The following is a 26,421-nucleotide window of genomic DNA, read 5'->3' as shown; positions in this document are numbered from 1 at the left end:
CCTCCTCCCTTACACTCAGTCTATAAAATACGTAGAAAGTTTTTTTTTTCATGGAAGCTTTTGGGTGGTTTTGTGCTTTTTTTCTTAACCCCCTAGCCCTATAAGATCGGGGTGAAACATGAACCAACTAATTTGTTTATAAAATAAAATCAAATTAAGTCGACAGAAAATTTTTAATATATACATATGTCAACAAAATATGTATCTAAAGATTTGTAAATCATGAAATAATTTAGCTGTACTTTTTATGTTTCTTTTGAAATAATAATGTTTTATATAACAAATTATTTAGAAGTCTTTTTGAAGCGAAAATATCCTCTCTAAAATTGTAAGAATTTTATTTATTATAAAAAAAACAGGCATCAAAACGTGCTTAAAAACTGAACAAATCAAACCTAGAGACAAACGAACATCACACAATTCATAAAGAATAATCTATCTTTCGTTTTTTAATCAAAGTATTTAAAAGATTTAACCTAATCGTCATAGAAATCACAATGTTTACAAAACTTCAATCAGGGCTAACAGTCAGAAAAAGTGCGAAGAGACAAACCTTTTTGTAGAAAAGCTTACCTCTATTTTTTTTAAACAGTGAGAAAATAATAAGTCTCTTTCTTTTGTAGAGATAAGTTTATTGATTTCATTCTTATTGATAAAATCTACATACATAACTCACAAAAATAGAGTCTGAGAAAATATTTTTGAGATGCGTGGCATCGTATTTGGTGTTCTAATCCCTCGCTTACTCACTGTATATGGCGTTTGCATCATTGTCATTATAAAGTCTATAATTTTCTGGGCGCTATTGTATTTGTTTAAAAGTTGAAAAATTCTGAACTAAAATCAAAATGACTCTTGTTTGTTTGTATATTTGGTTATTACTCCCGCCAACTGCCTCTTTAAAAAAATTCCAACCCCAATTCGCAATAACATTTTTGTCCTTTTTTATATTTTTTTTTGTAATTCCCAGTACTTTTAATAATGATTGATCTAACTCTTGAAAGGACAGAAACTTTTTTAGCAGCCGCGGAAAAACGTAATGGATTTTGTAAAATATTTTACAATTTGGCTTTGCAACTGATTAATATTATCTGGATTAGAACCGGATTTCAGCCATCGTATTACAGACAATTTTAACGAAACAAAAAAATCCGAAAATTAACACCAGGTTTGTTAGGCCGAGCCTTTAGCCACTCGGGGCTAACATGATGGTTTTAATCCTGTATTTTTTATTATAATATCCACAGAAAGCTGTCTTTAATACGATGATATGAGTAACTATTAATACTCATGTAATTTGAATCTGCTCAAGTTAGAATTATAAGTCTATATGTTTTAGAGGGTATAAAGGTTCCCGACATGATGGGTCATACATATAGAACCTAAAATTGACTTGAACAAACACCTTTATATTATGATATTTAATCTTTTAAGTATTTTGGTAAATTTAAGTATCTTTACTTGGGTGACACAGCAAAGGTTTGCTAGTAGCATGTGGCCGCCAAGATCGTAATATTAAAAAAAATAAATTCTCAGTTGTGTGTAATTATTACATTTGACCAGGATGACAACATCCATAAAAGCGAAATTCTGAAGAAAAAAAACACGGTAGAACAAACAATTAGAAACATTTGTAGTGTGTCAAAACTTAATAAGCAGAATTAAAACTAAAAGGAATACACAAAATTGTATGCAAACTTGTTTTCAAAATTGCATCAATACAGATTTTTTGATTGAGGACATACTTACATTTTTAGGTCCTGATTATGGAGATATTGCACTTAAAATATCGTATCTTGTATATGGAAAGAATGTTCCAAAAATCACTTGATAATATCATAAAAAAAGTTTAAAATTAGCATGTTTTAAATGGACGTCCGGGCTTTCTTGTAACGATGATAGAGTTGTTTTGCTTTTCAAATCGTACCTAACTACTACAGGAATCACAATGGCAAGTTGGAAATGGATAGGACGATTCTAACATGCAGAAATTAACGAAGATTGTCAACTGTTTTGTATGGACGGACGTACAGACCATAATTATAGCTTTGCTTTTTAAAACGTCAGTTAATCTTATCATGCATTAGAGCAAAATACTAGAGGGAGAAAGGGATCCTTGTGCCGACTCTTAATGGGGTCATTGTAAATCAACCAATGTTGTGGTGTGTATTAACACAGCCATGTTGCAGAAAATATTTTGGTAGCAGACGAAAATACTTGTAGAAGCAGTAGTTACTAATTTCAAATGTTATGGTTGAGATAAATTAAAACTGTTAAAAGTGCTTAAAAATATATTTTGGTATTTATTCTATTTATGAGGCATCTTGGTGGATAAGACAAAGGGCGATAAATCGACGTAAATCTCAAACGATGATAAACAAAATTACCCCTTCCGTAGATTAAAATTACTGCATGAAAAGTTTAGACACTTCTAGATGGGAACCAACCAATCAAAGTTAGATTCAAATACCTATAGTTTTTGAGCAAACGAAGTTTGTGTATTTATAAAAATTTGGGTACAAGGGTAATTTCTAGTCCATTGCCCCCTCGTTCTCTGGCTCTTTTTGCAAAATAAAATTATTTTAAGTTTTTAGAACGTATAATCTATCTATCTATATTTCTATCATATTGTAATAAAAGATTTTTTTATTATTTCATTATTTATTTGATCACGATATCATTGGTGCAAATTTTCATCGACACAATCAACTTTAAATTCAATAATTATTTAATAACAATTAACAGCTTTCATAAAAGAGGTATAAAAAATTGTTGCAAATAAATCCAACACTGTACGCAAAACTACGCAAAAAGTTTCGCTTTTTATTTGGATATTGCAATTCGGTGCAAAATTAGCTCGTTAAGGTATCATTTTTTGGTTGCGGTATATTACAAGTTTTTTTCAACTATCTGCAAAAATATTTATGCAAATTTTTTTGGTTGGTATGCAAAAATATTTAGCAAATCTAACTACGTATAAACTATTTAAAATTTTATACAATCCTTTTAAAAAAGCTCGTTTTACAGTTATCTGTATATTAGCAGAAGTATTGAATATAGAAATCGACTTATTTTTTTCTATTAAATTGTGAAAGCCAATCTTTTTAATATTTTTTGATGGTAGACTCAATTGCGAATGACAAATCTACAATTAAAAACCTTTTTGGCCATACATTTTTTAATTAAAATGTAAAAATTGTAGATTTGTCAATATCTTTTAAATTCAATGTTTCAATTAGAAGGCAAGAACAGCAAGCTTAATAAAAATAGTAATAAATGAGCAGAACAAAATTTGGGCAAAAATGTTTTTGAGCTAAATTTAAAAAAATGAGCTAACTTGAAATACAAACAAATTTAGGTTCTATTAAATCATAAATTTAAGGCCTTAGAAACTATTTTTTAAAGAAAATTAAATATATCAGCTTCACCTCTTTAGCTAAATCAAATGCACAACAGAGTTACAAAAAATACATAATTTTCTAGATCCATCTACAAAAAATGCTATTTGACACATTTGTGAAAAAAGTCACCCGTCCCCCTTTTTCCAATATCACCCAAAAAAAAACTGGTACAAAATAATACATAAAACATAGCTAAATATATATAAAACAATCTACAATATACAACATAAACAATATGATGGGGCTTAAATAATTAAGCAGCAAATAATATTAATAATAATGATATGAAAAGGTTCTCTAATTAACACAAATAACTTTTCTCCCTTTTTTTGGAAATAATAACAAAAAAAAGGATTTTTCTTCTTGATATGAATATGATATTCATGTTTTAAAAATGTTGATATGCATTTTTGCTGGTTGATAATTTCGTTTCAGTTACATTAAAAACTAAACATGAAAATAAATAAATTATTTACAAATATTATACTAGAATAACTCTCTGTTTTTTTAGTACCCAACGAAAAAAAAGTCTTTGTTAGGTTCAAATCTTTGGTATAAGCCAGGATGGTTGATTCATAACAGAACACGGCATTTTAGCAGCATTTTCGCGGGCTGTCTGATAACAAACGCGTTAGTATGCGCATAAAATGACTATGATCTGCAAAATCATACAAAATAGTAGTAAAATTATCTGTACAAATTTCAAAGCAATCACCCTGTACAATTGTACAACAAAAAATGAATAATTCTATAATACACTGGACTAGCAGTTCACTGAATCTTAACTAACATAACAATTTATATAAAAAAATTCAATAAAAGGCCTAGGTTAAACAAACTGGAATGGTTATTATTCTTTGGTAAATACATTTTTCTTATAAGCTCACAGATACTTATTTTTACACTGGATTTTTATCAAATGACTTCCATTTCAGTAATTTATATAAAAATATTTCAATACAAAAGTAATTTTAGCTCTAAAAAATACTTCTATAAAAATGTTAAAAATCTAAAAAAGGAAGCCAATTTTGTCAAGTTTAAAATGGATACAAGTTACTGTTAGAAATTAGAATGATATGCATTAAAAGGTAACTAACTGATTTAGGCAAATTTAAAACAACAAATTACTACATAGATAAATAAATAAGTTGGTCCAAAAACTAATGATATTGCACAAAAACTAAAAACAGGTGGTTGCAAATAAAAAAAAGTAACCAAATGCTCGGTGTAACAATTGGGAATGTTGCTTTTTGGTAACATTAAGTTCGTTAAGTTTAAATTTTATATGAATATATATATTACATGTTATCAAAATGTACAAAATATATCCATCTCTTTTGTTTAATTTAACCATTTTGTAAATTTGAACTCTGTATAATAATTATTATAATAATATAGTTTATGTAATGTTTATATATCAGTCTCTTATAAGAGAAGTGAATTCTTTGTAAAATATTTTGACATATGTTTCCCTTTTTGGCTAAAGATACTTTCCTTCCCCCCAATGGTGTAGGAAGAAGTTAGGTTACTGGAAAAATGAAAACCTCTGATTGGCTACCCATACAAATGTACAGTAACCAATAGGATTTCCGTATTTTTTGTTGTAGTAAAAAATCACGCAATCTCCATTGCCATGGGCCGGGGGGCGGTCAAAGGCTTCTCAGGCGCAACGTTGTTGTTGTTCTGTGACGGCAAGGCTGGCTGGGCGGATGGGTTGGGTGTGGAGGAGGCTGGAGGCGGGGCTGGACTGGCGCCTTTGCTCCGGGACAACGATACTTCCTACAAAAGATAAAATACATTATATTGGGCAATTTTACATCCTTATGATTAAAGTAGCAGGATGTCTGTTTGTGTGTCTTTCTGTAACGAAGGATCTCGCTAACCGCTGAACTTATATGGTGCTCCGTTACAGTGTAGATTCTCATAGGTCCTGGGAAGGTTTGTAGCTATTTTTGGCGGAAGGAACCACCCCCCCCCCCACCCCAAAGGAATTAAAATATAGCTAAAAATGTAAATGATACCATCTAGCGGCGAAAAAAAAAATATTTTCGGTAAATAGCTGATTTTAACACAGATTGAAAAGAATCAATTATACGTGTCCATAGAGGCCTCCAGTGGCATATCCGCTAGTATTAGATATGTTAATATTATATTAGATGGATTGATTATCTATAAATTTAAAAATACTGATTGCTTACCTCTAATTTTTCCTGGGCTTCCTTGAACTTATCATCACAATTGCTGTCCTCATCTTCATCATCCTCCACTATTCTCAGGTCTCCCTCGTCCTTACCATCTCCCCTGAAAAAATGGTTCATAATTAGTTGCGGCATTTACTGGTATTCTGTGCGCTTCAATTTTTGCGCAATTATGATTTTATACCTAATACTTTAAAAAAGGCAAATAATGGAATAATAAAAAAGTGCCTGAAGAATAAATGTAAAATGAATTTTACTAAAAGCCGTAACTACCTTGAAGTATCATGACCAGAACTGGAGTCATCAGCTCCCCAGATACCATATGCCTGTCCAATGTCCAGCAGGCTACTGTAGGCTGCTGCCGCAGCAGCCTGAGCTCCATCAGCACCTCCAGCTGCGGCGGCGGCCGCTGCAGCTGCAGCTAATGTCTCAATGGAGGATTTTGTGGGAGTGCCTGGGGCGGAACCGTTGCCGTTTCTGGGTCCAGCTGTGCCAGGTGCAGTTCCCGGCTCTTTGTTGATTCCCATAGCTTTTAGGTACCGTTGATAGTGACGTCTAAAAAAAAGCAATTATAGTTATATTTACAATGAGAGAATCTAATCTTTTTATAACAATTTTGAATGTCTATTTATAAACTGTCCATCTTTGACATGTAAAATGTACATATCCTAAAGTTGTAGTAATATGATCCCCTGTTGATTTATAGAATACAAACTATAATATATATACAACTATATACATTCACTCTTCTTACTACTAGTTTTTTTAGACACATAAATAGGTTTTACATTTCTAAAATAAATTGATAAAATGCTTTACAGATAAAATCTTAATTAGAAACAAAGCAAAAGCAAAAAATGCAGTAAAATATTTACCTCAAAGTTTCTCTAGGAATATGATACTTGGTTGCCGCAGACTGAACACTGGCGCGGTTGTGTAAGATCTCGCCAATGGCCAACTGCAAGGAGTGCGTCCGCCGAGACTTCATCAGTTCTGGTGTGATGGCAGGCAGACTTTCTGGTGTTCCATTGCTGTCAGGGTTATATTCAGACAAGATTTTGTATTCAGCTGCGATCATTCGCTCTAGGCGGCTACCACGTCCTTGTGGCCGGCGTCCGCCGCCGCCTGATGATGTTGTAGTCGTACCAGTCGGGCCGCTGCCAGTACTGAGTTTATCTGAGCTGACGGACAAATGGTCAGATTTGCTGTCGTCAAGGCCGCCACCAATTGTACAATCTGACTCGGATGGGGCCGGGCTGCGCTCAGCAATGTCATCATCGTCCTTGCTGCAGTTTAGGTTGGGCAAAGGGTAGCCGCTGGCAGCCAACACACGGGCACTCTCAGACAAGTCCATGGGGCTCTTGCCGCCAAAGTAGTCTTTCAGAAAGGGCATCTTGAGGACGGGAGCGTCGTGGTCAACGCCAGGAAATCCGGGCTTCTGGCCGAGTGACACAGGGTACTTGCGTTTCAAGGCGTTGAACAAGTTAGGCGAGGCAAGCTGAGAGTAAATATCGACGGGATCTCCATTGGGCAGGCCGAAAAAGTTGGGAAATTTGGCGGTGGGCGGTAGGCCGGCGGCCAAGGCGGATGTAAAGTGGTAGGCTTTGTTCATGTTGGCAACAGAGTCGGACAGACTGCTGACTGGAGGTAGGAGAGGCAGGCTCACCGGGTTGGTCAGCTTGCTGGGGTCCTTCACACTGATGGGCGGAGTGTTTCGAGGCGTTGTGTTGCCTGTGGGCGTGGCACAGCCTGAAAGCGGGGTTGAGGCAAGAGCTAGCATTGGGGAGTCGACGGAAAGGGGTCCATTGCTGCCGCCGTTGCGAAGATCATCTTCTTTGGCTACTTTAAGACCGCCGGGAGGCGTTGTGGTCCCATCTTGGCCCTGGCTGAGGCCCTTCACTTGAAGGGTGTCGGCAAATTTAAGGAAGTCACTGAGGTTAGCTTCATCAACCTCTACCTCACCGCGGTACATAAACTCCAGCAAATCATTAAGGATCTGCTCACTGGCGTCTTTGAACACAATAACAGGATGTTTCTCGGGCAGGTCTTTGAAAAGGCGGTAGAAGTAATCCGAGCAGGCAGCGAGCACCATCCTGTGGGCGGGCACTACTTTGCCGGAGGCGCAGGTCAGGGACACGTCCACAAGGCAGCAGGTGTCCAACAAATGCTGGAAGCTGTTCAGGGTATTTAGACTGTGGTTGTTCCATTTCAGGTGAAACTGTTGTGTTTCCATGCTGATATTTTTTCTGGGTTAACAAAATAAAATACAAATTTTGGCTGATATGTTGAAATTCGTATTTCTGATGATTTATATTCGATTTTTATATTCTTTGTTATGATATGTTGTAAATATGTTTAATTTGTTGGTTTTTTGGTTGGATTAGTTTGATATGGACTAGTTCAGAGATATTCTTTGGTTTTCATAAAAGGAACAAACCTGAAATAAATAAAAATACATTAAAACCTTATTATGAATTTTGTCTAAAGTACAAAAAAATGAATTTAATTGTACTTTTTAAAACTTTAAAAAGAGGATTAAATCAAATTATTTAAAACGAGCAAACAATTAAAATATAATGCTTATTATGCGTTTCTACAATTCATGTTTTTTTCTCATGGGTAAATTATTCTTTCTTCAGATGTTTTAATAAATATGATTTCATAAACTGATTAATAAAAAAACCTATTACAAATAAATTTGTTCATCTATGATTTAAAAACGTGCCTATTTATTAGTTAATTGATATTATTGAATCATTTAAATATTTGTCATATAAGCAGTTGATTATTAGTAGTGAAACTACTTTATAATTAGAATGCGTTTTTAATCATGTTTTTGTTGCGCTACTTATGAAAATTAGTTTTCTTGTTTGTGCATTTTTATGTTTAATTTTATAATATAAAGAAAAACTAAAAATCTACTAAAAGAATTTTAAAAAATGTTCTAGAAAATATGATTCATAATTAAAAAGGTAAATATTAACCTAAATTATTAACCTCTCTTGATTTCCGGAGTTTATCTAATAATGCACTATAAGCCTCACTGTCTGTTTATATTAAATTATATCACAGTAAAAATCCAAGCCACACATATAAAATGTATAATATAATGGTGTAAAGGTGGTGTATTGAGTCAAAACTAACACTTGTGCAGCTCAAATCTATGTGCTCTATTTTTATGTGTATGTAAAAAGTATATCAAATAGGGTATAATATAGGCCTTTCAATACAACTACAATAACTAAAGAGTAGATAGATAGCTCAATCTTTATAAAAAAAATACCTTCACCACATTTTACATGTCAATAAATTAATCAATGGGCGTCTTAGTTATTTTTTTTAAGATTAAATTTATACATTCAAATGAGATTGATATCTCTAAAATCTAAGTATGATTTTTATATTTTCAAAATAGTAGGAATGATAATTTTTTAGAACACCCTAATAAAGATAAGAAAGGCTTTTTGGGGGCCGAGTTTTGTTGGCATAAAATGGGAGTTCAGAGTTTATTTGCTCTCTTTCTCTATACCTCTCTCTCTCTTTCTCTAGGTATGTATTAGAGATAATTAGAGTCTTACTCATAATCTTTTCTTGTTAAAGAATGTGTCTAGAATAATTTTCACAAAATAATAAACAGCATGTTTAGGATCAGAAAATAAAGATCTTTTATCTATAAATCCTATGAAGATTATTTTTTAATAATTTGTCTACAATTAAGCTGCTAATAGATAAGCAGTGCTCCAAATTTTTGCGGTAACTCTTACGAAATTTTATTAATCATATATATTTTTATACATTTGTAGTTTAGGCTCATTTTGCTTAAATTTCATTATCGAATTTTTTGGACTTTAACTTTATAAATAATTAGTATATTTTTATAATACTTTCCAAAAAAAATGAATGTATAAAATTCACTAATTTTTAGTGTTTGATGGAGAAATTCTTGGGGGATTAACATTTGAGGGGGGGGGGGGGTTAGTTTGTTGGGTCCCCTCCAATCAACCAAAATCTAATAAAGCCTCATTTTGGTGAGGTCAGAAAATTACCAAAGTTATTCTATATAAGATACAATTAACAAAAGCGCAATCATAACTTTTACGATTAAAAGTTTTAGGACAAAAAAACATACAAATTTTATATTTCAAGTTTAAGTTAAAATAAATTTGCTCAAAACGTTTTCAAAATAAAGTCTTTTTTAACAACATATACTTTTTAATTTATATAAAGATTTGTAAACAATACGTTTAGTCTAGATAATGAATCTTTCTGACAAGGTAAATTTAGAGACAAAATACTTATTCTTCTGATATAATATTCCTGTATTTTTATTGCTAAATTTGCAAAATTAATATTTCTTAACAGGTGAAACAGAAAGTGCAAAAATAATTAAAATACACTAAAAAATGTTAAAAGTGTATCTATGTTGACCTATAATTAGTCTTGTACGCATTGAATGTCGATTATAAGGGCTCGGCAGCCGTTTGAAAAAAGTGCGGATTAGCGCCAACGAATGTTGTATATTTACTGTCACACGTTCAAAACTTGGCGGTTAGCTGCGAGTTGTAAGAAAATTTGCGGCTGCCAAGTTCTTAATTATGACACTGCGTAAAAAAACCTTCATTCAAAACACATTTTTTTCCAGTACTTAAAAGATTAATAACTATCATAAATGTACAAAAATGTTTTTAATTAATAAATTGCTAAAGATTTTTGACATAATTAAAAGGCTTCTTTTGTTATTTAAATTCTAATATGTATTAATTTTACATAAATTTGATTTTTTCTATACAAGCCCTCATATTTTTACCTTTTCTATTGTAAATAATATGAGCATAATAAACATAATACATCTGGGATGAGTGTATTTAATACTCAGAAAGACACCTGTATATCATGAAAATAATCAATAGTTATATAGCAGAAAGATATACTTATCTTAAATAGGTTAATTGAAAAATATATTTGAATTTTCAATATTCCAAAAAAAATCAGTCTCCATATTTTTTTTGAGGAATGTGTAAAAATTTGGGGAAAGTTAAGAGCACATTCTTTTTGTACGGATTATATATTTTGAGATGGTATAACTATAAAGGCCTCCATTGCCCCCACTGTTTTACAGAAAGACCAAGACAGAGATAGATAGAGAGAGAGAGAGATAATGGTAAGGAAAGGAGAAAATTGAGAGAGATGGTGATAGATGGATAGAAATGGGGATTAATTTTGAAGAGAATTTATCCTATCAATGATTTTTGAACATGTGTCCGTTTTGTTGACAAACATTATTTATGCTTACTTACATTCTACTAAGGATTAATCATTCTGAATTTATCTAATAAACTCTTAAACAAGATTAATTTATTAATATTACAAAAAACAAATATTTTTAATTGTTAAAATAAATAAATGATAAAAGAGTTGAACTCAAGATAAAATAGTGCAGGCCTAAAATGAAAACATTTCAATACAAGTAAAGGAGTCAAATTACAATGGATTGTAGTGTTTTACCGAATATTTGTTTTTAAAACAATATATTCTAAATATCATAATTCCTGCCTTAAAAGGTATGAATTGATGTTTGAACAATAACAAAAAAAATTCGCCAGAAGCTTTTCGCCTTATATTTCAAAATCAAAATGCAAAAGTGTTTTCTGATAAAAAAGGGTTAAAAAAATGATAAAATGTAGGTATCAAGTATCAGAATATATACTTAAAAATCTTTGAGTATTTTTTCTCCATTATTTTACATGAACAATAGACAATTTAAAAATCTTAAATTCACCCAACCTCTTAATTTAAAAAATCAAACATTTTGTTAATTTCAAACTACAAAAAAAAACTAGAATTGGCCAAGTTAACCAACATAACAAATATGCATTATTTACAAGAATCCGGAAAACCAAAAATAACATATATACCATCTAAATTAGCATTTCAAGAAGCAAAACACCATTCCCCCTTTTACTAGCCATTACCCTTTTAATGACTTGTTAAGATACGCGTAAATGGCTGACGAATATTTAGTGATATATGCTTTAAAACAGAAGAAAGGACACATATGAGGGTGGCTACACTCAACCACACACACACACACACACACGCAAATACACAGTGTTACACAGACTCACACACATAAAAAGATGTATAGGCTAGAACTAATATAAATTGGTAAGTAGCCAAGGCCATTTACTCAATAAAAATTGTAATATTAAGCACAGATGTGTTGTGTGCGTGCGTGTATCTTGTTGTGTGCTTTACAACTTTACATAGGAAGGGGGGGGGGGCGTCCGGGAGGGTCACGCTCCCCTCCGACGGAGAGATATCCCCCGCCCCGCCATCCCAATGAACCGCAACCAACCATCTAAGGCATACAGAGAGGTCAAGCTAGGCATATAATATAATATTGTGCATTATTTAGAAAATAATACACGCTTAGATGCGTACCAAACAGTTGGGAGTTTTTAAAAACCTACAAGTAAGGGGCCCTACTATTTGATTGGGTTTAATGAAAGGAATTAATTACATTCTTAAATTTGATTTTATAGAACTTGAACTTAATTATGTAACCTATTAATTGAGATAAAAGAATTTTTTTACACTTTTTATGCAGCTTTTTATGCACAGCAATTTTTTCCACCATTTTCCGTCAAAGATTTGATCACATGAGATGAGGCCGCCAATTTTTAACAAAATTTCACAGAATTTTGATGTTTGTGATTTTGTGCTTGAAGAAAAAATGCCAAATCATGTATATACATACATACAAATATGTATGTTTCAAGCTAATTAGCAGGGCTCGGCAGCCGCGCATCTGCCAACAATAAGCCGCATATGTGGTGTTTTTAGAAAAAAATTCTACATAAACATCCATGAAACATCCATTTTCCAGTTTCCAAAATAGATATAAAATAAGATCTATTAATATAATTCTCTACAATGGAAACGTTATCTTTAATCTCTAATGTCCCTTTAACCTTAATTGAAACACAATTAAAGAGAAAAAATAAAAGTTAACTATGTCAATACTATCATATTACAACTCCAATGCTGTAAAAGAAACTTAATCATAATCATTACCTTACATTTTATATTCTTTATCATTAAATCTATCTATTTTTCCTTAATTCTTTTTAAATTATTTCTTTTTTTGTCTATCTTTCTTTTTGCTCCCTCTTTCTTGCTATTTTCCCTGTCTCTTTTTGTGTCTGTGTATGAATTATTTGTCCTAAGGGAGAATCCCCAATATTTAGTTTGGCAGAACCAAAATAATTCCAAGCAGCATCCCAGTTAAACCTTTTAGAACCCCCGTTGACAAATTTTTTATATAATTTTATACTTTTATAGTATATTTATATGTTATTTAGTCACAAAAATAGACTTTTTATTAACAGTTTAACAATTGACTTTCAAAATTCGAGGGGTCCAAATAAAAATGTAGGAAATTATGATTTTGTCGGAGAGTTTAGGCTTTGGCCTGAGCTATAACCCTCTTCTTTCTGTCCCATGGGCGATTTTATAGGGGGCGGGGTGGGTTATACCCCACCTCATTCAAAAAAAATGTATAATCTTTCAAAAAGGGCTAGTAAATTTTAATTTATATTTTGACTGAAAAATCTTCCAATCCACAAAAATGAAATGCTTACTACGCCCTTGATTTTGTGCTGTCATGAAATCTAGAATTTGGGCCAGCTAGGCAACATTGGTACAATTTGGTTGATATTACTTTTCAGCCAGCTAAAAACCAAAACATTTTTAAATACAAAGTCATCATTCTAAATAATTTACAGAAGTTCATAAAAATATTCCAAATAATTCTTTTCTAATCTGAGAACGTTTACTATTATTTATATTTAAGATTTATGGTCAATAAATTAATAATACCTTAATCTTAATGTTTATATTAAGAACACACTAAAATAGTTGTAAAGTAACTAAAGTAATCAACAACTTATACCAATGTAGGTCTACAAGTAAAACCCAAAAGAATGTTCAGATAAAAAAGTTGAAAAAAAACATTATTTTTTTTTATTTTCAAATAAGAACTGATATGTTATTATTATAGAATTCTATAATCATCAGTTGTATAAACTTGTCATGACTATGTATTAATATTTTTCTTTAGATTGATTTAAAACATGTAAGATTTGTGTTAACACCCCCCTAACCCAAACTTGGTGCATTATGACGGGCAAAGTTGTAAACAAAAAAGGACTTCATTACACCACAAAACTCAGAAAGAGAGAAAGGGGACAATGGGCTGTTTATTACACTAGTCCCCAAACTTTTATAATAACGTTTTCTTTTTCATAGGTTTTTAACTTTTGGGACTTTAATGAATTTTAAGAGGTTGGTTCATAAAGTTGAGTGTTCAAACGTTTCAACCACTAATTTTAATCTACAGTTGGGATATTTTGTATATGACCATTGGGGATGTACATCAGTTTATCAGCCATTATCTTATCACTTTAGATCCCTGATAAAACTTGAGCAGTATGCATAATTTTTATGTCAGACATAATTAACATACATACATTATGTTGATATTAAGTAAAATTTAAGAACATAAGTTGAATTGAATATCTATCAATAGGTTAATCTTTCTCGGTTGATAAGTACAACAACATATTTTTATGTTATTTGCTTTGCTATACAATGGTTTTTTTTTAATGGGGAATTTTGAATGATTCATAAGACATGGTATTAAAAATCACTCTACCATCTAACATAATTGTTATATTTTTATTAATTTTTACTTCACCCAAAGTTAAAGTTCCAATATATGGATGACATTAAAAGGAAGACCTATAGATGAAAATATCTTAGAAATTCTTTACCCTAATCTTACAACATTGTGCCGTGCTTATAATTTTGTAGGTTTTCTCTTGCAAAAGGAAGCCTTATAACATCACATTTCTTAACTATCTCATATACATACTAACATTTCATTTTTATATACATTGTCTTACTTAATGCTTAAGAATAAACATTAACATAATTAACAAAAAAAACATTAAGGATCAAATTTGTTAATCAAGAAATGACAAAGTTTTATGGGTTAAAATGTTTTAATTAAGAAATGACGCGACACTTTTATTAAATAAAACCTAAATAAAATGACATTTATAAAAAAATGAACTATTACAAAATTACTACTAACCTTTTTAATAAAAAATGATGATAATTGAAGGCAAGATTAATTTCTGAGGCAGATTTAATTACAATTCACATTTGGTTTTATTCTTATTATTATCTTTGGTATAAATGTCTAGCTGTAGAAAAGTTTTTATATATTACTACATATAATATCTTAAAGGTCTACAATTCAAGTTCTTAAGACCTTAGGTTCACTCATTCTCCTTAGGAGCACACACCTATACTAATGGGTGGTTTGTGGGCGAATGATGTTTTATTGTAAAATTTGAGTGATTAAAAGTTTGCTTATGGTGCCCCCTGAAGAGATGGGTAGACTGCTACTGGACTGGACTATTCTATATCATCATGGTTTCTCTCCCTTCCTCCTAATTCTTCCTGTAAACACCTCAAATATCACCCCCCCACCCCACCTACCCCTTACCCTCTAGATATCTCCCCATCGTAATATCCCGTAACTACTTCCCATACCTACCCATCTGTGCCATGCCTTCCCCGAGCGGATGCTGGGTAATTACCCCCCACTATCTCCCCCCGTCCCCGATTATTAAGCCCCCCAGAGTAGCCCACCACCAATTGTATAGATCGTGTCGGAGCAAGCCATATTATAGACACGAGAACTAAGTGGGCGCTACTCTTTTTTTGGTAGGGATATGGGGGGGGGGGGTAGGGGAGTAGCGGATGTTTGGACAGGTAAGGGGCGTGAGTGGGGAGGGGTGCGTGGGAAAAGAGAAGTGGGCGGGGGGAAAGGACAGGTGTGCAAAGGTATGGGGTGGTTTAATAGTGTATGTGTGTGTAGGTGAGTGTGTGTGTGTGTGAGCGGAAGGGAGATGAGTATATCTATCAACCTATCTTTCTCTCTCTCAATAGTTAGGTTGTTGAGTCCCCTTTCTTACTTCCTTTTTAACCATATCTACCCTTTTAACGCCTCTCCCCTTTCTTTTTATTATTTCTGTCTACCCGTATATATATATATGATACACGTATATAAATATACTCATCTACCCTTCCCCCCATCCCTTTTTAATTTATATCTTCTGTAGTATAGTTAGAATGATAGAGTTTAACTTAAAGTCAAGAAAATAAAACATTATGATAACCCGTTTTACCCCATCCCTTATCCTCTACCTCACTTTTGCTTTCATTACAAAATTCTTCCATCCTAACTTAACAACGCTACTCAATACTGTGGCTCACCAAATTTACACATAAGGTGACGTTAACATGGGAAATACATATAATTAATTATGAAAATAATATATCCAAGTGCGTCTGTCGATAAAAAGAGAAAGACACAATAAATCATTTAGCTCTTTATTTTTAATTTTTTAAGTTTAAAAATATTGTACTCGGCTATTCCTTGGCTGATTTAGGCTTTTAATCATATCCTGGCCGAGACAAATTTAGACCGTTGACTAATCAAAAATCGGTTCAGTTAGAGGGATACCCAACGTCTCAATTTATTGCTACCAAAAGTCTTATAACTACGTTGCAATTATATAAAAACCCGTAAATTGAGTTTAATCAAAGGAGTATACTACATATTTCAATCACGCCCCCATCCCGTGATACAGCGTGGATTTAATTTGTCATCGACCGTTAGAATTGCCTAATTCTCCGATAGGGGGTTGGATATAAGAGAGAGAGGGGGGGGGGTGACTTCTGTATATTTGGTGCCACCTGTATGTTTAATAATGAAGAGAGGGGCAGGTGCTATTATATACATATGAAGATTACCCAATGAAAGTTAGAAATTATGCAGATTTAAAGATAATACCTGCCAATTTCGGCAAATCAAAGATGTCAGTAGTTCCTTTACAGGAGGAAGGGGGGGATGCTGAAGAAAAAAAAGGGAAAATTTTGTTTTTATGACTATCAGAAAAGTAAAGTGAAAAGCAATATAGTTCTTCTTTACATTACAAAACCCTGTACATTATTTTCCAGCCATTAAAAATATACCTTAGCATGTAGGTGGGCATATGTACCAGTACATGTAAGTTTAATACTGGTAGCTAATACAGGGACCTCTGTAAAACTTTGTGCTGGTATTATATCAACATATGTCTATATTAGAAAATCATAATCAAACTATGAATTCTTTTCAGGAATGGAGGGGAAAATTGGACTTTAAATCATACTCGTATTCAATGTTTTACAAACATCACCTCTCATTCGTTGGATTTAAAACTTTGGGTACTTTTAGTTAATCTTGATTGGTTGGAACAAATAATAGTGTCTAAAGTTTTCCACCAAGAATTCGCATTTATAGAAGGGCTTATTTTTGGGAAGAACATCAATTTGTCGTCCATTGACTTATCCTTTAAGATCCTTGGTTCTAAAAGAACAACTTGATGTTGATGGCAATGACTTAAAAATATCAGACAAAAACATTTCGATAAAAAGCCAAAGACCATTTGTTTAGTACCATATTGTCGATATAAAAGGCATTCTAAGATTGACAAGGAATAGGGGAGAGATTATTTTGGAGGGGAGAAACGACGTTTGCAGTAACAGATAAAAGTCGGAGATTGGGGGAGAAATAATTTGAAAAATAATTATTTGTACAGTATATTCAGTGGTTTCCCTTAAAGTTTCTTGTCAAGCCTAGAACCCCCCCCCCCCCTTTTTTTTAATTAAGGAAAGAGGGGTGGGTTAGGTATGGATATACCCTTAGTTGCCTATACATGCAGGGCTACCCATTAACCAATAATACCTAACTTAACCTGGCCTATTGTGTAAATAAACAAACGAAAAACTACCTTATTTTTAATTTATCTTAAAACTATGTTGATCAAGACTGACCTAAAATCGAAATGCTGTTTAAGGAACTAAGTTTTTCTCATACTTACTGATAAAATGACCATAGTTTTAAATATCAACTATTGCTTTCAGGTTTCACAATCCCATATGGAATTTTAAGACTAATTCAGAAAATGTGATTCTGTGTCCGTGGCAATTTAGGCAGGAAGGAAATATACAGGCAGTAATACAGGCATTTAAAAACAATCCGGGGCCGAAATAATAGATATTGTAAATAATTATAAAGAAATACTTTATGCATAGTATACAAAACTAGTGGCTACGCCCCTAGAGGCCTATCTCATGGGAGGAAAAGTCGACCCTCAACTTTGGGGGGAGGTGTATTTTTAAAAGGGATATTTTTCTTGGTAGGGTGGGAATAACCTCTCCAAACAGTAGTTAATAACCTTCCCAGGACCTGAAAGAAGTTTCACTGAAAAGAAAAACCATATCGGTTAGCACTGTTTGTTCAAACCATGGGGGGAAGGGAACATTGGATTATGAATTATGCTTGTAAACAACGTTTTATAAACATACTTTTATTCGTTGGTTTAAAAACTTTGGGGTTTAAACTAGCAATTTTGAAACAATAACAATTTTAATCTCGAGAAGGGGTAATTTTGTTTATCGTCCTTTGTTCTATCGATTGTTCATATAGATAAAGCCTTCATTAAGTATTTCTCTATAAACCATAAGTTATTTATTATCTCAATGTTTCTGGACGCGATTATCTACCGTTTGTTTGAATGAAATTCTCGGGGAAAATTTACAAGATTCATGTGAGAATTTTTATTTCCACAAGCTAGAAACCAATAGACAGCGTTGTTATAAACTTTCTTTGTCTTTTAACAGTTCGGCGATAAAAAAGCTGATGGGGAAAAACACTAACAAGTAAATTTTTACAGGTATTATCTATAAATCCATAAATTTTTTAATATGACTAAGGAAATACAACTGATTTTTATTCCAAACCAGATTAAGATCTGCTTTAGGGAATCACTCATTCGTCTTTATGGCATTAAAAATAAGTTTCGATAAAATAAAGTCGACTATATAGAATTTAATTAAAATAATATGCCTTTACTTAAATGAAAGTGTTAAAAGATTGGTAGTTATCAAAAAGCCGGTGTTATAATGCCATTATTAGGATTAGCAATAGCTGTTATATAATAGACAAATTAGTTGTTTCTCTATCTAAGTTAATTCTATTGTCTATAGCCCAATCTATCTGTAGAGAAAATAGGAAACAATGTGGGACTTCATGAATGCTGGGAACTAGGAAGAGCCGGCTAGGAAAATCGGTCCATAATTAAATAGTCCCTTCCGCACCACCCCGACACAAGCTTCAGAATAATTTGCTAAAAAGAAATGATAGATTGACTGGAAAAAAGATATATAGATAAGTCTTGTTGTGATTATACTGTTCTTATGTATTCGGGTTCGAGTAAAGGTGTAAAGTAGTAAGGAGTTTTTGGTCTAACTAATAAACTAACTGAGTTCTCCATTTAAGGAAAGATTCATATGGGTCCCGGTACGGTTTTAGGCTATCTTATCTTTATATTTGAATCTTGAGAAGGTGTACGTACAATTGCGCAACCCGTAATTATACACATAGAACTTGTAGACAACCATCTGGCAATCAAAGGGTTGGTTGGAGTACTTTAATACCTATGGATGACATTTGATCAGAGAAGGTATATTTGGCTGTTAGACCAAAATTTCTTATTTCAAGAAATAAATCATTGGTTAAAGGAGATAAATAGACAGATATATAAATGGGAAGTAAAAATTTAAACAGAAGGACAGAAAGAGATAGGAATAGAAAGGAAAATTAGAAAGAGAGAGAGAGAGAGAGAGAGAGAGAGAGAGAGAGAGAGAGAGAGAGAGAGAGAGAGAGAGAGAGAGAGAGAGAGAGAGAGAGAGAGAAAGAGAGAGAGACAGAGAGAGAGAGAGAGAGAGAGAGAGAGAGAGAGAGAGAGAGAGAGAGAGAAAAAAAATTGGAGAGAGAGAGAGAATTGGAGAGAGAGATAATGGTGAGTGATTTTGTCCCCCTATTCTCTCATCATATACGCTGAAGGACAAACTTTATAAAAAAGAGAAATATTTATACACAAGGGCAAATCCAATAGTGTATGTTTTATGTAAATTTGGTTTTAAAAAATTATTTGAAATACCTTTTATCAGCCCTTTGCTAAAAACACTAAAGAGGATATAACAGACTATATAATTTTTTAACTGTTCTATAAAAATAACTGTCTATTCCGACGTTTGTTCCCCTTCTGCTTCTGTCCACTCTGACGTTTGTTGACTCCGACGTTTGTCCCTCATGCGTTAGTCCACTCCGATGTTTGTCCACTACGTCGTTTGTCCTGAGACCCTATTCTTTAGTATGATTGTCTCTCTCCTTGAGCCCAGGACTTTAAACAAGGCCTTCATGAAACTTACGGTAAAGATCAAGGAGGGGGTGTCAACTCAATACAGCAAATACATTTTAAGAGCCAATAGCAACTAATGACTATGAATTTGAAGGAAAAGGAAGGGGGTAAAAACGGACCGAAATAAAATAGCCGTAAGCCTTGTTATATATAATTGTTTTAATTTAAACTCTTTTTTTTCCAAGGTTATGACTTTTTCTTAGTAATAACGAGGAAACACCTTAGTAATGAGAATGTAGCCTCGCAAATTTAGGCTTCATTGGCACTAACAAAAGATAGTTTAAAAGTTGTATTTACAATATTTGCGTAATTACCGCAGGTGTCCCCCATAAAATTTATAAAATGTACCACGTCTTCTTTTTGTCAGAAAGTCAATTAGATATAAACCACGTCAAACAAAAGACTTTAAGTGTTGATAGAATAACTTGACAAATAAACAGTAGCTCAACATAGAAAATATTTCTATAACTATGTTTTCAAAGGAATCAGCTTTTAGTGCCTAATAAAAAATGATGTCATACAATACAAATGACCAATGAAAGCCCAGTATACATTTTACTATTGGTCAATTACAATTTATACTGGCCTATCATTGGTCAATTGTATTGTGTCACGTCATTTTTATTAGGCACTATAAGCTGTTCCTTTTTAAAGAAGATTTTAAAAATCTCATACAAATACTTTTCTTAATTACTTTTGAAAATAAAAATGTCTCCAAAAAAGTGGGAAGCTACTCTCTATGATTGGTGATGATTAATAACATCTAATAAAAACTAAACACATCTTGAAGCATGTGTGTGTGTGTGTGTGTGTGTGTGTGTGTGTGTGTGTGTGTGTCTGTGTTTGTGTGTGTGTGTGTAGTTTGTGTGTGTATGTATACAGTATGTGTTTGTGTGTGTATAGGGGAGGGTGTGAGTAATTTATTTCATAGCAGGACAATTATTATTATAAAGAGAGAGGACATTTGGTTCTTGTTAAATTTCATTCAACCAGGGAGGGAGGGGACATTAGGCTGTTTATTTCACTAGTCCCCAAAGTTTTATATTAATGTTTTCTTATTCATTGGCTCAACAACTTTGAAAACTTTTATTGAAATTTGATTGGTTGGTTCATTATGTTGAGTGTCCAAAAGTTTCAACCACTAATTGTAACCTTGAGAGGGGGTAATTTTTTTGTATCATTATTAAAGATAAACATCCATTTTCCGGCTATTGTCTTTTTCCTTTATATCCCTAACATGCACCACACAATCATACTGCTTGGATCTTTGAAAAGAATCATCTCACCATTATAAAACTTTTCTATAAATTATCTTTTATTGGATTTGAAAAATTACATGAACATAAAAATCTTTGAATTTTACCTAACACAAAATTTCTTGAGTTTTGCTAATTGAAATTGAATGGTAATTTTAAGGTTTCAAAAATATATATAAATCAAATAAGATTAAAAGATTAATTTCATAGAAAAGATTTTTTATACCTCAATTTAAATTAGATAAGCTCATTTTGAATTAAAAAAAAAATAATATTTCTGAAAGGTTAATGTAGACCAATTTAATTTCAATTTAACATTATATAATTAAGAATTAAATATAATATTAACTTATATATACATGGACATAGCACCTGAAGGCTAGAAAAGAGCCACTATAAAAATGAAACAGGATATACTATCTATAGATAACCTTAACACAGAGTAGTTGCGCTACTAGAAAGAAACATATTTCTACATGTTTCATGAGGTAACAAAGATGACAACATCCATAAAAGCGAAGCTCAACAAATCAGAAGGTCAGACAAACCAACATTAACAAATATCGGGTAACATACCTTTTTACATTTAATGTTCAGCATTATTTCCAAGTCGAACTATAATTCCATATAATTTTTTCCCAAAATTACTTGTAAATACAGGAATAACACAATCATACTCACCATTACCGACATACGGGCAGAACTACCCTTTTCACAGAAAAGCTTCGCTTTTAGAAATTAGAGAATAATGAGAATTTAACTACATACATAACTAAAACTTTTCTGTGAAAGCATAAAAAGTTGATTAATTTCGTATTTTCATTTACTCACTGTCGCTATATATTTTAATGCATGTCTAACAAATCAAAAAAAAATCAAAGAAAAAAGACAATAGAATAACAATTAAATAGAAAATTAAGATTTTATCATAGCACAAATATTCTTAGACTTCCTTTTATTTTAGTGTTCATTGAAAACAAAATGTATTAGTACTAAAATTTTAGAATATTAAAACATAGAAAAAAATAAAATAATTAGAACAATTAGAAGGATGAAACTGTCCATAGAATAAAATAGAATGTCATGGCTTCTTTATTTCAAACAATTAGAAAATGTACGTGAACAATATTATTAAATAAGCTAAATCAATTAAAATTTCACCATAGAAAAATAGATTTTAAATACGATACCTTTAAGTTTCAAAGCCTGTACGTGCCTTGATTCTATAAATGTAGTCTATGTTGTAATTATCATCTCTAACTTGCAAAATTTCCTAATCATTATGCGTAACAAATAGTTATGAACAAAAGTCCTTTGCTTACAAATTTTCTAACTAGTTTCTTTAGATCAAGTTTTTAGCAGCAACGCTACTTTTTAAGTAACTTTGTTAGTTTGTCCTTCATAATGTTATGGATGAAATTAAAAAACTTGGCTGTTAGACAAATTAATTGAAAATAAATAAGATTCTCAAAGCATTTGGTCTATAACTCACTTGGTCCGTCGTCAGTAATGCTATCTGCAACTATATCTGGAACTTTTCTGTTGATAATTGATATTTACGTATACGTCGTTGGTCAATTGCTTAGATTTACATCTGCATGCTTACTTAATTAAAAATGAACGTGTTCAAGTAAATTAAGAGCTAAGATTCAATAACTCTTTAATGCTAACCCCACACTATAAAGTAGAAAGATTAGTAGCCACAACTTAGCTGCGCAAATCAAATTGGCAGCGGATATTAATAACTGCATTCATTGATTGTCCAAAAAAGTTGGAAACGACAACAATTAAAGAATTAGCTAGGGGGGGGGGGGGGAGTGTTATTTTATCCAACTCAACTAATATGACTAAAGATTCTTTGCGGGTGCCGAGCCCTGGCAGAGAATATCACCTGTTTGTATCATATTTATGATAATTTAGTTGCCCTATATTTTTCACAATCATACGGGTCTTGCCAATAAAATAATCATTGTAAACACAAAATGGTGTTCCTTACCTTCCACGAAAATATCTTACATACAATTTCAATAAATATTAAATCTTAGAAAGTCAAAGAAAAATGTCCTATTTTATAAAGCAGTATGTTTTTTTTTGTCTGAAGCTTAAGATCTCAAAAGCCACTGAACTGATTATATTCTCCTTTTTAGGGAAGTTTTACATTAGTACTGGAGTGGTTTTATGCTATTTTATTTCAATTTTTCTGCTATCTTTATAATCTTTTGAATACAGAGACCATATATTCTAGGGGCGTAACATATTAATAAAACTGAAAATTTGATGTATAAATGTACTGTACTGTTTCTTATCCATAAAAACTGTTTGCTAGCTTGCTATAGCTACGCTAATTGTAGACATAATTGTCCTTGTTAATTCATTTGTGTTTTAATATCAAAGTAACTTTACAAAGTGTCTCAAAAATCAGCCACGTAACGTCATAAAAATGAGGGAGATGAGATGGGAAGTGTGTCTCAACCATGACAATTTGGTTGAGTATGACTTCCGAATTAGCGGGAAGTTCTCGAGATCTGTTGGCGAACATACAAACCCCCAATACCAGGAACCATCAAGTTTCAACAGCAGGTTTGAATATAGATTTATTGATGAAATTATTTCAAAGTCCTGAAATTACAAAATCAATTAGTTCATAATTCCAGTTATTTATAACCACGTAATCTTAATTGCTTTTTAAAATCATTTTTCTCTACGGTTAAGAATCTTTGGAAACTTTGGCTTTAAAGGAAAATTATTTGGTTTAATAAATCATTGTTAAATGCAAAAATAAAGGCACATAAAAAATACTAAAACATATATTAATCATTATTAAGTTTCATGTTTAGCTGGCTAAAGCCTTTTTAAAACTACATATAATCGTCCTATACACCATTCTTCTTAATAAAAATAACAAATTCTACCTGAAGTTCTTATGGTTTCAAATCCCTGGTATACTAGGGTCGTTCACACACTATGAGACCAATGATAGGCCCAATTTTGTTCTCCGAAATCTTCACACACTCATATCTCATTCAAAAGTAACGAACGTGCGCATCAAAATATATAAACAATCCATGCCGCGTCACATTATGAAAGGAAAGCCACAAAAGACGACATTTGCGCTTAGTTTTAGGATAATGATAAGGAATTAATTTCGAACTTGATAAACACAAAGCTTCCTCGAAAAGAGGTTAAGACACACCCCCCGTTTGAAAGTCAAATTAACTTCCTTAACGAGATTCAAGGTTTTTTTTTTGCGCTGAGCACTAGCAACATTTCTCACTAAACTCAACTCACCATAATCACATGAGAATGGCCACATCCCGAAAACGTGACAATTTTGCTCCTAACTAAATGAAACCCCGTGAAATGCATACACAATATTATACTCCTCACTAGGACTCATAATACCTCACATTTTAGGATAGAAGGATGGGGATTGGTTTGTACCATACAACATTCCATGCACATGACATTCACAAGATCACATACACAAATCCTAAAATAGATAATCCTATTAATCATGATGTTGTAAATATAACAACTATACTAAATAATAATCATTTCATAATCAATAGGTAATAAATCATTATTAATAAATCAATAAGTACCTACGAAATCAGGTCGAAATGTAAACAATAATGGTAAAATAAAACGAAATAAATCTTAGACAAGAAAATTAAGATTTATAGGTACTTAAAACTAAATTTGTTAAGCATCAAAAAGAGTAGTAAGAAAAAATATTTCAAAATCCTTGGGCAGAAAGTTTTTCAAACTTAATGAATAAGAACTGTACTATCTTAATCAACAATAAACTTTTTAATACTTAAAGAATAGCAAAATAATAATATCTTCGTTAGAATTTTCATCGGAATTATGAAAAAAAATACCAATTTTTCTTTGTAAAAAAAATATGAGACTTTGAATATGAATTTTCAATCATTCCTTGATCTGAATGAAAATGTTTTACTTGATTGAAATTCATATATACTTTCTTTTAAAAATCTGCTAAAAATAATTGATTTTTTTCTTAGAATAAATATCGAATCACGCAACCTCGACACATTTATTCCTTTTTGGTAAACTTTTCAGGTAAGTTTTATAATGAATTGTACTTTTGAAAAGAATTTCAACTCAATAAAATTAAATTTGAGCATATGAAATAGAATAAAATTTAATCGCATTTCATTTGATTCTTATTTTAGGCATAAAAATAGGCATATGAAAAATGTGGCTTTTATACTAAAAAAAATCTCAATTTCCATAAAATAAGAATCAATTATTAATCATAATTTTTAACAACTGCCTGACTGATACAGCATGTTCTTCCAGGGGAGATTTATCTGTCAGCCTGAACAAGACTCTTGCAGTCTTTCTCCCATCCTCAATTCTCGTCACTCGGCCCATCCTCAAACATCTCATCAGCGGATTGGTACTCGTAACCAAAACTATATCTCCGTCAGCTAGTGGCTCCGCCATCTCATCCTTCCACTTGGACATCCGTAATATCTTCGGTAGGATCTCCTGGCGGTAGGCAGTCCAAAACTGGGCAGACAAATCTTCTAACAACTTCAACCTGGAGGAAATTTGGTCCTCCGGTTTCATCGCCACATTGCACAACGGCTGGCGGTCAACATTTCCCAGCAGCTGGCCAGGGGTAATCAGCCGCCAATTCTCCACGTCGTTCGCAGCTTCTATCGTCATTGGTCTGCTATTCATCAACTTGCTAACCTCCGCCAACAGCACCAGGAGCTCGTTGAAATTAACAGAACTATTCACCAACTTCTTGGACAGCAATCTCTTGGTTAATCCCACCATTTTCTCAGCTTGCCCAATGAAATGGTGGGCTCGGGCCGGGATCTGAGACCAAGAAAACTCTACCTGGCTGCCCAACTTCTGCTCTAAAACCTTGCGAGCACCGGATAATTGTGTGCCCATGTCGCTTACTATGACCTTCGGCAGACAATGAACAGCCTCCAACTTGCGCAGGGACAACAGGATACTGCTGGTATCATACTTTTCCAAGGCATCTAACCATAACGCCCCTGAGAACCTGCAGACCACCACGAACACCCACACCTTCTTCGTTGCTGTCTGACTCCTCGTTTTGGCGGCAGCTCTCCTCGTAACCAGCGGACCCATCAGGTCGACTTGCACAGCTTCAAAAGGCCTGCTCGGGACCAACTTGTCAGGT

The 26,421-nt window shown here is 32.6% G+C and overlaps 1 protein-coding gene across 3 annotated transcripts in view; it reads right to left on the bottom strand.

Annotated features, from left to right (window-relative positions):
* Positions 1-2,641: 2,641 nt before the first annotated feature.
* LOC145326209 (uncharacterized) overlaps positions 2,642-26,421 on the bottom strand; it is a 54,144-nt gene continuing 30,364 nt past the window's right edge. Inside the window, exons 1-5 of one of the 3 annotated variants that reach the window (XM_080169378.1) lie at positions 14,754-15,069; positions 6,475-8,036; positions 5,873-6,154; positions 5,600-5,702; positions 2,642-5,180 (exon numbers count right to left, since the gene is read on the bottom strand). In XM_080169378.1, the coding sequence (XP_080025504.1) occupies positions 5,016-5,180; positions 5,600-5,702; positions 5,873-6,154; positions 6,475-7,832 (1,908 nt within the window). In that variant the 5' untranslated portion in view covers positions 7,833-8,036; positions 14,754-15,069 and the 3' untranslated portion in view covers positions 2,642-5,015. Of the gene's footprint in view, positions 5,181-5,599; positions 5,703-5,872; positions 6,155-6,474; positions 8,037-8,583; positions 8,843-14,753; positions 15,070-26,421 lie in introns of those variants that run through there. The other 2 variants (XM_080169379.1, XM_080169380.1) reach the window with 2 other exon arrangements.

The sequence above is a fragment of the Acartia tonsa genome, chromosome 8 (assembly GCF_053477335.1).
Source record: "Acartia tonsa isolate MP-2025a chromosome 8, ASM5347733v1, whole genome shotgun sequence".
Lineage (NCBI taxonomy): Eukaryota > Metazoa > Arthropoda > Copepoda > Calanoida > Acartiidae > Acartia > Acartia tonsa.
This window is presented reverse-complemented; position numbering and strand designations above follow the sequence as displayed.